Source organism: Taudactylus pleione, unplaced genomic scaffold (assembly GCF_031769625.1).
Source record: "Taudactylus pleione unplaced genomic scaffold, aTauple2 ptg000032l, whole genome shotgun sequence".
Lineage (NCBI taxonomy): Eukaryota > Metazoa > Chordata > Amphibia > Anura > Myobatrachidae > Taudactylus > Taudactylus pleione.
This window is the reverse complement of record NW_028284434.1, coordinates 10,480,206-10,492,825: the sequence shown is the minus strand read 5'-3', so window position 1 is coordinate 10,492,825 and position 12,620 is coordinate 10,480,206. Positions and strand designations below refer to the sequence as shown.

Here is a 12,620-nt window from a genome sequence, read left to right as displayed (position 1 = left end):
TGAACTGAAGACTCCTGGGGGAGGGGATTCAATGGTTTTCGTCCGCGGCTGTTGGTGCTTAGCGCCCGACATAGTAATTCAATTGCTCTGTCAGGGTGCATATAGCTGCGGGAGCACACATTTGTACGATAAGTCAGGAGTTTCGGCGCCCATAGTAGGACATACGGGTTTAGCTGCTTTCTGCAGCTAAACCCTGTCTATTTGGGCATGACAAGTGCGATATACATAGGCACCCAAAAACAACTGAGTATCGCACCCTCACTTTGGGAGATAGTGTTCGATAAACACAATTGAATCGCCCCCTAGCGGAAGAATATAATCAAAATGTCGACAATGACAATGTAGACAGTTATTTATGATGTTGACATTGTTAAACTGTTCACAGGCAATGGCAATGTGCTGACATTCTCAGATTGTTGACAGGTGAAATGCTGACATTGTCAGAATGTCCATACTAGGGTTAGGCTGCGTACACACCTATAGCTATATCTGTCTGGTGGAAAGGAGAATCTGGTCAGTTACCAGTTGAGCAAATTTATATTGTTGTTTGATCCCATACATTACCAGAGTTTCCTTTCCACCAGACAGATGGACAGATATCTATAGGTGTGTACGCAGCCTTAGGCAGCAGACAGGAGAGTTAAGGTGCCCATACACGATGCAATAAATCAGCCATTCCGACGGATTGGTGAGTATGGCTGCTGTATCGTACCGTGTATGGGCATATCGGATGGTGGGCGCACCCGTGGGGTCGTACATTGCACCCCCCAGATCTTACTGTAGGTTCAATCGATCCCATGCAGCGCTATGCGAGTGGGGGAGCCAGCATATTGGGTGGTCGGCCACCCGATCACACAGTGTGTGGGGACCGCCCGATATGTCGGACGTTGGATCCCCCTTCGTGTCGCGCAGTGCATATAGCACGGTGTATGGCCAGCTTTAGGGTTAAGAGATCTGGAAGTCAGTCACATGACCGCCGGTAAGCGGAAGATGCCACTGAAGCTGTCGGGAGCAGGTAGCTCCCCTTTGGGCCAACAAGGATGATGTGTCATTCTAACATGTCAACATTTCATAACTGTCTAGGGATGTGTAGTTAGGGTAGGCAGGGCCTCCCCATACTCCCTCTCATGCGCCAGAGTTTGGATATAAAACGAGTAGAATAATACAAAGATGATATTTCTAACTTATAAACATCTGTGCTTACTGTAATAATTAGTTAAAACTGGCCAAATCTACGGAGCTCCCTAGAATTGCAGAGAGAGATGAGAGGTGAGACAGCAAGAGCTCAGCCTCACTTCTCAGACACTGCTTGCCTCACACCACTAAGGGGGGGGGGGTGTTCCTTGACAACTGATGGACACCTCAGATGTGTCATGTGACCAGGAAGTGCAGTGTTCACAAACCCACCGGAGCTCAGTCAGCAGCAGGGGGAGGAAGAGAATAGACAGTGATGCAGGCAGGTGAATCAGACCAGTGTTCGCAAATACGCGCTATAGCGCGTATTTTACCCCATATCGGGGACTGGGGACCCACTTTTTTTTAAAGTCCCCGGGCCCCTGCTGCGCTGTGGCCAATTCCTGACAGCGCGTCCCCCTGCAGTAACAGACAACGCTGTCTGTTAGAGCAGCCAATGAGAGTCAGATAGACTCTCATTGGCTGCTGCTGTAGAAAGCCGTGCTGGGATCAAGTGTCTGATCCCAGCATCGGCACAGCGTCCGTGCCTGGCGCTGGGACAGTGTTTGTTCCCAGCGCCGGGTAAGCCACCGCGGCGGGTACCTGGTGGAAGGGACCGCCTGGTCCCTTCCACCAGTGGCGGCGGGAGAAGCTTTGCTCCGGGCGCGAGCTGAGCGGAGCTCGCTGCCCGGAAGCCAAGGAGCGGTGGCAGTGGTTTGGCAATGGCCGCGAGCTTTGGCTCGCGGTCCAGCAGCCAATGGGAGGCAGACGCGACGAGCCAATCGCGTCTCGCCGCGTCATTGCCCCGCCCACTCGCAGCGTCTTTAATAGACGCTGCTGAGCGGGAACACGATCAGTCCGTCGGTGGAGGGGAGGAGTGAAGACCTCCCGAAGAGAAGAGCGGCGCGGCACAGTTACGGCAGCCGCGCAAGAGGCCAGAAGATGGCGCGATCAAGAAGGAAGAGGCAGTGCCGCTGGCCAGGACGGGCCAGCGGCAGAAGACTGAAGCTGAGGACCGAAGAGGACTTTGGGGGAGGAAAGCAAAAGAGCTAACGAAGCTTCCCCTGCAGCCTCTTCCACCGTACCGGTAGGCGGCCTTGGGCCACCGGTCTTTTTTCACTCCTTCCTAGACCACCAGGGTTGTCGGGCACTAGGCCCGTGGGATGAATTCAGGCAATAGGCCTGTGGGTCTCTAGGCGGGCACAAGGCCCGGGCAACATAGGGGGCATTAGGCCCAATTGAAGGTATAGGCCCCCCCAAATAGGTGTGCGACTTGGGCATTAGGCCCAGGTCACTAGAGGGCCCACGTATTTGCCCTTTAGTGGCTTGGGCCTAATGCCCAGGTCACTCACACCTATTAGGGGGGCAGATACCTTCATTGAATGGGGCACTGCACAGGGGGACCGCTCCTGGGGGCACTGCACAGGGGGACCGCTCCTGGGGGCACTGCACAGGGGGGAAGTCATATTACCTGAAAGATCATGGAGGCATTAAAACATGCATTTAAGAGGCTTGTGGGGATATCTGATGCTGTTGGGGGTATCAGATCTGCATTTTAGGGGGATGTGTGGTGGCATGTGGGGAGGTCTGAGGCATATGGGGAGCTCTAAAGCATAAATTATGATGGGACCCAGAAATAGTCAGGTAGGACCCCATTTTTTTTAAAGTGGTGGGTCCCTGGGACCCAAAAATTTTGTCGCTCACCGCGATCACTGTCAGACACTGAAGCTTAGACTAGTGAGGGGCGAGTTACAATGCGTAGCGGGTGAGACAGGCTCCAGGCACTCATACCCACCCCCATGTGTGCCTCCCCAGTATTGACCTCACCGCACGTCACTGCTGTCTACATTAAGAAAGTCAACATGGTCAGCGACAACATTATGACTGTTCACATGCCATGCCCAACCCCTTCTAGATATTACCCGCTTGCTAGCTGGACACAAATGAAGTACAACTGTGTCCAACAATGCACTCAGACACAGGGCATGGCTGCACTCTCCATCTACCCTCTCTGCAATGTTCCTACCATCCAAACTGTGCCCTGTCTCATACAAATAAAGGAGGGATCTCTGTGACTGTGCCTGTCACAGTAATGCAAGTGCAGCACAACTCAGATGCCTGGAACAGGATAGCATGTGAAAAAAAAAAAAAAAAAGCCGGGTGGAGTGCCCGTGAAATTGCTGAAAATACATTCTCCACACTTGTAGCGGAGGATAACTTGTTTTTGTCCAGGGTAGGTCTAATGTGCACCATTCATCATTCCCACCACCACTGACAAGACTTGCCGCCATGTCCCTCTAGTATCATAAAGATGACAATTTGAAAGCAAACTCCTTACCAGGGCTTTTCCCTTATGACCCTCCTAATAAAAGCCCTATTTATGAAATACAAAGCTAGTTGAATGGATACGATCATGGCTGCAGGATAGGAAACAGAGTTGTAGTAAACGGAGTGCAGTCTCAAGAGGGAAATGTTACCAGTGGAGTACCTCAGGGATCTGTACTTGGACCAGTGCTTTTTAATATCTTTATTTGTGACATTGCAAATGGTATTGAAGGGCAACTATGCCTTTTTGCAAATGACACAATGGTATGCAACAGGGTAGACACACCAGGAGGGGTAAAACAAATGATTGATGATCTAGGTAGATGGTCAAGAATGTGGCAACTACAGTTTAATGTCAAAAAATGCAAGATCATTCACTGGGTCTCAAAAATCCAAAGGCGAAATACAGTATTAATGGGACTATACTAGAAAGTACTGAAGAGGAAAGGGATCTAGGAGTCACTATTTCAGGTGACTAACAGGGTTATTCAATATGGGAGCGAAAACATCGTTTTTGCGTTAATATCGGAGGTATGACGTCATTATCGCAGGTTTTACTTTTATACCATATTCAATTTCAAAGACTTATCGCAGTTTTGAAAAGTCTTTGATAAAAATGGGGCTAACTTTTTACCATTGAATAGGTGTCGAAAAAAGTGCAGAATTGGAGTTTAGGGGTGCAGGCTTAAAAAAAAATAGCCTGCACCCCTGGGAATGACATTTAAAAAAGAACGGTGTCCAAAAAAAAGTTAAAAAAAAAAAAAAAAAATAGGGACACCCCAAATAATTAATTTAAAAATTGGGGTAAAAAAAAAAAAAAATGGGAAAAAATTGTTTAACAATAGGGAAATAGGTTCAGGGATATTCTGCAAGTATGCGGCAGGTGTTTTGAAGAATAGAATTATAGCGGCAGGTGCACAAATGCAGAATTTTTAAAAACTTACTTTAGGGACATAAAAATATGCTAGTACCCATTTTCATGTACCCCAACCTAAGTGCTCTTCTGCATCACTTGTTCAATGTCGGGAAAAAAATACCTGCTGCGGCTATTTAAATCCCCGACTTTCAATTAAAGGCTAAAACGGGGGTACCCATAGTTTTCCCCGATGTTTTTACAACTTTAGAGGGGTCTTACAATTTTTTTAAGGAAAAATTCGTAACTTTACACAAATCCAACTTCGGAGTTTCCCGTTTTCGTTAATTTTTTATTAAATACGGGGATAAGCGGGAGCGCGCCCGATACTTTAACGCAGGTAAAAACTCCGATATGAAACGTTAACTTCGACAGTGAAGTTAACGTTTCATATTGAATACCCCTCTAAAAGACAAGCAAACATTGTATCAAAGCAATGAGGAAGGCAAGTCAGATGCTTGGTTGCATAGGGAGAGGAATCAGTAGTAGAAAGAAAGAAGTGATAATACCACTGTATAGGTCATTGGTACGTCCTCATCTCGAATACTGTGTTCAGTTCTGGGGGCCATATCTCCAGAATGATATTAACACATTAGAGACTGTACAAAGAAGGGCAACTAAAATGGTGCAAGGTCTACACCACAAAACGTACCAGGAAAGACTAAAAGATCTTAATATGTATAGTTTGGAGCAGAGAAGGGAAAGGGGGACATGATAGAAACGTTCAAATATATAAAGGGTTTTAACAAGGTAAAGGAAGGAGACGTTCTTCAAAGAAAGAGAAGTATTAGAACAAGGGGACATGTTCTGAAACTGGAGGGTGGTAGGTTCAGGGGAAGGAAAAATTACTTCACGGAAAGGGTAGTGGACAAGTGGAATAGCCTCCCATCAGAGGTGGTAGAGGCTAAGACAGTAGCGGAATTTAAACATGCATGGCATAGACATAAGGATACCCTTCAGAAGAAGTAAGGATCAATAAGGGTTGAGGTAATAATATGTTTAAAAATTGGGCAGACTAGATGAGCCAAGTGGTTCTTATCTACCGTCAAATTCTATGTTTATCAGCCAATGCCTTCTGTGGCTCTTATAAGGCAAGAGTTGGCCTCGCAGTAGATTTCACAGATAATTGCCCCTAACCAGATGAGATAAGTGGGTGGCAAAAATGTAAATATATGTGCCTATTTTTATTGTTTTGATAATTGAACACTACAATATGTCTGTATCAGATGCAGCTCTTGAAATCCATTGTTAAAAATAAATGGACTTAGGATAGTAATAGAAAACACGAAACAGTTATATTATAACCATGCTCCGTAAGCAAACCATGACGAGGATTGTAGCACACCATTATCTGAGCAAGCTGCGTCACACATGCACCCGACCAGCAGATTCGAGTTTCTGATTATTTCCAGAGACCCTTAACATAATCAACAGGTCATCTAAGTGGATAACAGGAATGTAGTGTCGCCAGAACAGTGCACTTCAATTCGATATAGTGCTAGTCTCCCGTATACAAACTGGGAGCAATTGCTGTGCACACTGCTCCCCATATTCTATCAGAAGAGCTCCAATAACTCCCAATATAAAAGAAAATAACAGAACATCTAAAGACTACGGCTTTACACATCCAAATGTGAACTCTACTAAATGTAGGAAGTAGCACATGTATACTACCATGACATAGGATCTTGTACTGTATGCAACTGGGCAGCTTACTGACCTTGAGGCAACTGCAATTGTGTTGGAACAGACGAGGAGATCGTCGGGACAGTTAAGGTAAAAACGTCTGCAGGAGATTGGTTTGATGGTGTGTCTTCAGCGGGTGGAGTAAACTCAATTTCGTCATCAAAATGATCTTCAAATTCCTAAAACGCAGAAAAAAACAAACATCAGTACACTTATATGCTTTTATTTTTACTGAGGGAGCAGAAAAAAAAAAAACACGTCTTAGGGCATCTTTGCAAAAAAAAAAAAAAAAAAAAATGTAGTTAAAATGAGATACAATTAAAAAAGGTAAAAACTTTCCCACAGTTGCCAAAATAAGGTATAAAACCATGACCATTAGGCTGGGTACAGACTGGACGATATACATCGAGAGCAGGTTGGCAAGTGTGTACCCTCGATATGTTTGTGGACGACATTGTACGGACTTATCACATTTACCCTACAGCACAGCCAATATATCTGTATATATATTGGTGCATCTTTCTGTATGTACGGGCAGTCAGCAGATTTGGGGGGGGGGGGCACACAGTACACTGTTGCCAATAAGTTTAAAGAAAGCATAAACTCAATACGGCACTTCAGACTGTACAAAGTAAGTGCTTTCAAAACACATCTAACACAGAAAGAAAACAATCCTAACTAAATATTCAAATTAAGCCAATTTTTCCATTACTACGCAGATCCTAATGCACCTACTGTCGCTGTAGTAACCAGCCCTCACTTCTAGCCAAACACAAGTGCAGCACAATGTTCTGCAATAAAACGTACACATTTTGGTGGCAACATCACTTGATTCCAAATAGCCCTAACTTGGCAAGTACAGTGGAAGTGTTAGCATATGGCTACTGATGGTGACAGTGTGAGACAAAGAAGATGCAGGGCCTGCAATAGAACGTGTAACAGGTGATATACCAAAAAATAATGTTCAGCCATTCCTATGCCACATACAACAATGTTATGCCTTCATAATAGTAAAATGTAATGATATGGGTAGCATTACAATATTTGGGATAAGGTAATTCATTGTTTGATGAAGTAACGAGAAGATTACCTGCATAACTAGTAGACAAAATCATTACAAAATAACTACTTTATAGAAAATGAACTAATTAGCCGATAGCTTCCAGACATCACGCTCGCACAGATCTGCTTAATAAACGATATGAAATCCTGCAGACTATCCATCATGAAGCAGATCTGTATGAGGTTGCACTGGAATATCCTGCTAAACCAGCAATTTGTGCTTAGATTTTGATCACTGTGCCTAGATATAGTGGTATGCAATGCAGTGTACCAGCTTCTGCGTACAAAGGCCAAATTCATATCTAGCAACGGCACCACGGTAACAATTTCACAATGTTTGCTCACCATAAATGTTAGAGGTTTTTTGGTTGAACAACCACTTAACTGCATGCTGATAAAAGGCCCCAGAGCAGACACCCTCTCACCTTGAAATCTATTTCAGTCTCTTTGCAGCACGATATACAGCTCACCAGCAGCACAACAAGAGCAATGAAACTGCAGACAGACAGCAGCACCGGGAACAAAAGAACTTCACCGCTTGCAACTTCTGAAACAAAGGCAGATATAAAAGGCATGGTTAGCTACAGTGTGACAAGGACATATCTAGGATTAGTAAATGACTGGCATTAAGCCAGGTAAAATCATAATAAGCAGATCAATGAGAACAATCTATGTACCATGCACACAACCTATTTCTAATGTTGGGGCTGTATATTAAAGAACAAGGAAGTCAATAAAGACAAACACTTAATCTTTTGGAGCTGGAATAAAGTTTTATCACACAATTTTCCATGAAAACCTGTACTACAGAACTGAGTGTATATAATTTATGCTCTTTTGATACTGTGGCCAGTGGTTTTGTACTTTCACCAAATCTGGCTAATTAGCTGTAGGCATAAGAGCATATTAATTTATGCAGTATTCATTTTTCTCTATCAGGTTAGGCTGGGCACACTTGGTATCATCAAATTGATCCAATACCTGTGCATTCTATTCTCTGAAATCATTAGCATGCCTGAGACTTATCCAATCAAAATCAGTAGTATCGCTTCCCCATAACATCCCATAGTCGCTTCTAACCCTCTTGGAGGATAAAATATAAGAAATCATTGCTAACGACGTCTAGCCGTTAACATCGACAGTTAGGACAAAAAAAAAAAAAAGGAGTGACCCAAGAAGGTGGGAGGGATTCTGCAAACTGGCCTAAACAGGCGGAAATCTGTATACAGATGTGTCCTTATACATCTTTGCCGCAGTCTCACTAAAAAGGCCCTCTTGGCGTGCCAGATCCTGTGAGACTCTGCTAGCACCGGTCGTCTTTTTTGCGCCAAAAACGCATTTAAGTCACAATGCGATGAGACTAGGTCGGAGTCTCTGAATCTGTATATAAGTTCTGTTGTGGTTCATATAGAGCAGTGATTCCCAACCTCGGTCCTCAAGGCACACTAACAGTCCTGGTTTTAGTGATATCCAGGCTTAAGCACAGATGGTTAAATCAAAATAACTAAGGTACTAATTAAGTCACCTGAGCTCAACTATGGCTATCCTTAAAACCTGGACTGTTCGTGTGCCTTGAGGACCATGGTTGGGAACCCCTGATATAGAGACTTAGGTGCACGCAGATATACAAGCATCACATATCAAATTAAATCAGCACAATCTGCTGGTGCGTCTTAGTCACATTGCAACTTAGACGAAGTGGGCGGAATGCAATTGTTTTCTCGCCCCCAATCTCCCGTCTAAAGTGTCAGGAGATTGCGGGGCGAGATTCGGTCGATTAGAATATCGCACCCTATGAGGTCGGGTTTAGCCACGTAAAACAGCTACACCCGACCATTTGGGTGCCGAAACGGGTCACGTTTTGCGCATTTCTGCTCGCACACCCGGGGGTGAGCTGAAAGGCTGGCGCCGGCAGCTGAATGTGTCCGGACAGGAGTAACCATTTAACAGCTCAGTCGGGCACGGAGGTGGCTGCAAACAATTGAATTGCGTCCATTTTCTGCAAAAAGAAAAAAAGAAAAAAACACTAGCAGAGTAAAACACGACCTGGCGGCTCACTCACACCACACAAGTGGCACTGCGTGGTGTATTGAGGCTAGATGTATGAGGACACATCTGTAGGCAGCCAAGATAACAATAGGGGAAAGAGGGATTAAGAGAAAAAGTAATTCAAGAAATATAGGACACATGGCTAGTATTACCAGAAAACCTCAGTTCCTGGATTAAATCTGGTTTTCAACTTCACAACTGAAACTAAATCAGCCAGACAATTGGCAGCATGTATGTGTTATTTTTGACACCAGCGAGGTGCTCAATTGAGATGTACCTTTCTTAATATTATAATGCATGGGATATCCCCTATCTGGCCCTATGCATAGGAAAAATGACATTGTACCTTCTTGGACTGCATGAGAAGGTCTATCCATCCTGAGGATAAACAACTCCTAAACATTACAGACTGTACTGTGTACACATGAAGTACGGACGTGTCTGACACAAAGTAGTACTGTGGAGATCAGACACTGATTTGATAAAGGTCATTTGCAGAACTCCAAGGAAAATATGTAAGAATGCACAAAATTATTCTGGCTTCCACTGTAAATGAATCAATGGACAGATAAAAGTACCAAGCCTTACTGATTAAAGTGTTCTAGACATGCACAAAAGGTCTACTCAGAAATACTTGCCAACATTAACATCCCATACAATCAAATTTTTATAGCATTTAAGACCCAGTCAGTTTATGTAATATTAAAGAAAATACATGGCTGTAACACTTTATACAACGCAAATTACTGGGTAGGACTGGAGACAAAGGGGTTGATTCCATTTTTCTAGCTCTCGTAGCTCCCATTTAAAGTGACTGGGGACTATTCAAGTGTTTGCAGTGAGGGGCTGGGTGAGACGGGTGCATTGTCGTGCCCTAATGCATGGAATTAGCCATGTCACACGGCTTCTCCCATACATGCTGCAGTTACAGGATGCCCAGCACTTGCAACCAGCCTCAAAGCCCTACTTTACATGGATATCTGCTTGCGCCTCCGGAGGAAGGGAGCGAGCCGAGATCCGCCTCAAGGCTGGACGCCGAAAACAATTGAATAGCTCCCGGTAACATTAGACGGGAGCAGGACACAATTGAATCGCCCCACAAATGATCATAAATGTTCATTTACATTGGATCAGCACAATGCACCAGTTTACAACGGAGAACAAAACCATAATAAAATAAGCCGGCTATTATCAAACAAAGAGATAACAGGGCCCTGCTCACAAGCTTAGGAAAATAGGCGTTAGACACATGAGATGAAATGTCGCAGCATGCATTATTGGTCAAGTTTTACCACAACTGTATAGACAGCTGGTAATCTGGTAAATAATAAATAAAAGATGGATATGAAGGCAGTTTAGGAACTTGATCAGCTCACCTAAAGAGATGATTTTTAGTGTTTAAAAGATTGTTTGGGGTCAATCCAATTAGCCGTGAAGGGTGCAAGTTGCCGTGGCACGGCGTTAAACCGCGGGCAACGGACCGACACCTTTCACCCTCGCAGCCCGCTCTGAGCCCGAATTCATAGAATTTTGCACGCAGCTCTATGGGGCTGCGAACAAAATTCCGCGAATCTAGGCTGCAGTAAAGTGCGGCCATTGCAGCGATGACTCACGCCGGCGAGATCATCGCAGCTAACAGGATCAAGTTGGCAAGAGTACATTCACAATAAATGACCAAGAGACTTTCAGTAATTACATCCAACAAATGGTGACTCGAAAGCTCGAGTTTACGATAGATAAATGTGAGCACCATCTGCATAGATATGATACCTTTAAGGAGCTTAATAATAGTTTTCCGTGGTATAGAAGAGAAGAGGGCCTCAGACAGAGCCTTGTTCCTGCTCTTCAACTAGACCCAAAAACCCAAAGACAAAAAAGCAGCAAAATAAAATAAATTACTGTAAAATGTATCCCAGAATCCACATTCAAGGCCAGTGTAAGTATTAGGGATGTTAGGCACCCACCTGATGAGGTCCCAGTGACGTGGTAGGTGGGCAAACATCTTTGGCCAAACATGTACTAAGAACCTCTATAGAAAACCATGTTAATTAATAGTTTATTATATATATTTGTGATATTTATTATTCTTAGTACTTAGAGTGTCAATCTGCTTCTCCCCTTTTTTCTGCATCAGTGCCAAACAATCCCTACAAAGCATACATACAATATTCACAACTCCTGGGTGGTGTATACAATATATTAAATTAATATAGATTGGAGATATTTAGAACCTCAAGCTATACCATAGGTAAGCAGGACTCCTATAAAGAATATTTCTAAACAATTTTGGAATTGTGCGGGCACAACACACAAAGAACAAACTTACAAATAAAATTGTGAGCTATAACCATAGTCACATTAACATTTTTATTAAAAGGGAAAAAAATAAAGTTTTACCTCCCGATTACAGCTGTGTACAAAGTATAATTTTGATGGGGTAATTCCTCTGCCCTCCAAACAAAATATATATCCCACCACTTTAAGTCACAGACTAAAACGAAAGGCAGATGACAAAGGCATAAAAATACACACAAACAATATCTTTTGAAAAGTCTGAGGAAGGGGAATTCTATTGTTTGCGCTGGCAGTGATGGGCACCGGACGGAGCAATTAAATTTTTGCTCATTCGGGTACGATAGCTGCAGGCATTTCTGCTAGCTGTCTCCTAAAGTGGTGAAGAGAAATGTGCGAGAAGTCGGTGGTTTGGGTGCCAAAACGGATATTCCAGTGCCATAACCAGGACTTGTGTTTAGCCATTATAGGTGGCTAAACCTGGTCTAATTGGGCATGACAAGTGCGATAATTAATGGGAGCCCAAAATGGGCACCCATTGATTACTGCAGCTAAAAAACAAAACAAAACAAAAAAAACACAATTGAATCGCCAATACTGAGTCAGATCTCTGAAGTTTCAGGTGTCTGGAGAGGAATGAGAAAATGTATAGTACAGAGCAATATAGCACAAAAGAGGAAGGAATAAATAATGTATTGTAGTGCCACCAATTTACAAAGCATTGTACAAAGATTTAGTTATTAATATCAGTCCCTGCCCTATAGGAGCTTACAGTCTAAATTCTCTAACATACAAGGGGATGTAGTTATGTGACCACAATCCTGTCGTCGGAATGCCGGCTAGGGAGTTATGACAGGAGTCAAGATACCGATGCCTGTCATAATCCCGACGCTGGAATACAGAAGGATGCGGGCCTGAACGAGGTAAGTACGGGCGCCCTTCCTCCTAGCCGCGGGGTTAGGGTTAGGTTAAGGGCACCCAGGGGGACTTGGGGTTAGGTAGCCCCCCGGGGAGGGTTAGGCCAGCCGCTGTCGGGGATAGCTGTACAGCTGCCGGCAATACAATCCCATTCCCATACAAGGGCACACACGAAAAAACTGATAAATAGTCAGAATCCAAT

At 44.0% G+C, this 12,620-nt stretch overlaps 1 protein-coding gene across 1 annotated transcript in view; it reads right to left on the bottom strand.

Annotated features, from left to right (window-relative positions):
* The window catches only part of LMTK2 (lemur tail kinase 2), a 107,690-nt gene that overhangs the window by 69,896 nt on the left and 25,174 nt on the right, over window positions 1–12,620 (bottom strand). The window contains exons 2-3 of the mRNA XM_088451964.1: window positions 7,585–7,706; window positions 6,132–6,276 (exon numbers count right to left, since the gene is read on the bottom strand). Coding sequence (XP_088308090.1) covers window positions 6,132–6,276; window positions 7,585–7,706 — 267 coding nt within the window. The remainder of the gene's footprint in view (window positions 1–6,131; window positions 6,277–7,584; window positions 7,707–12,620) is intronic.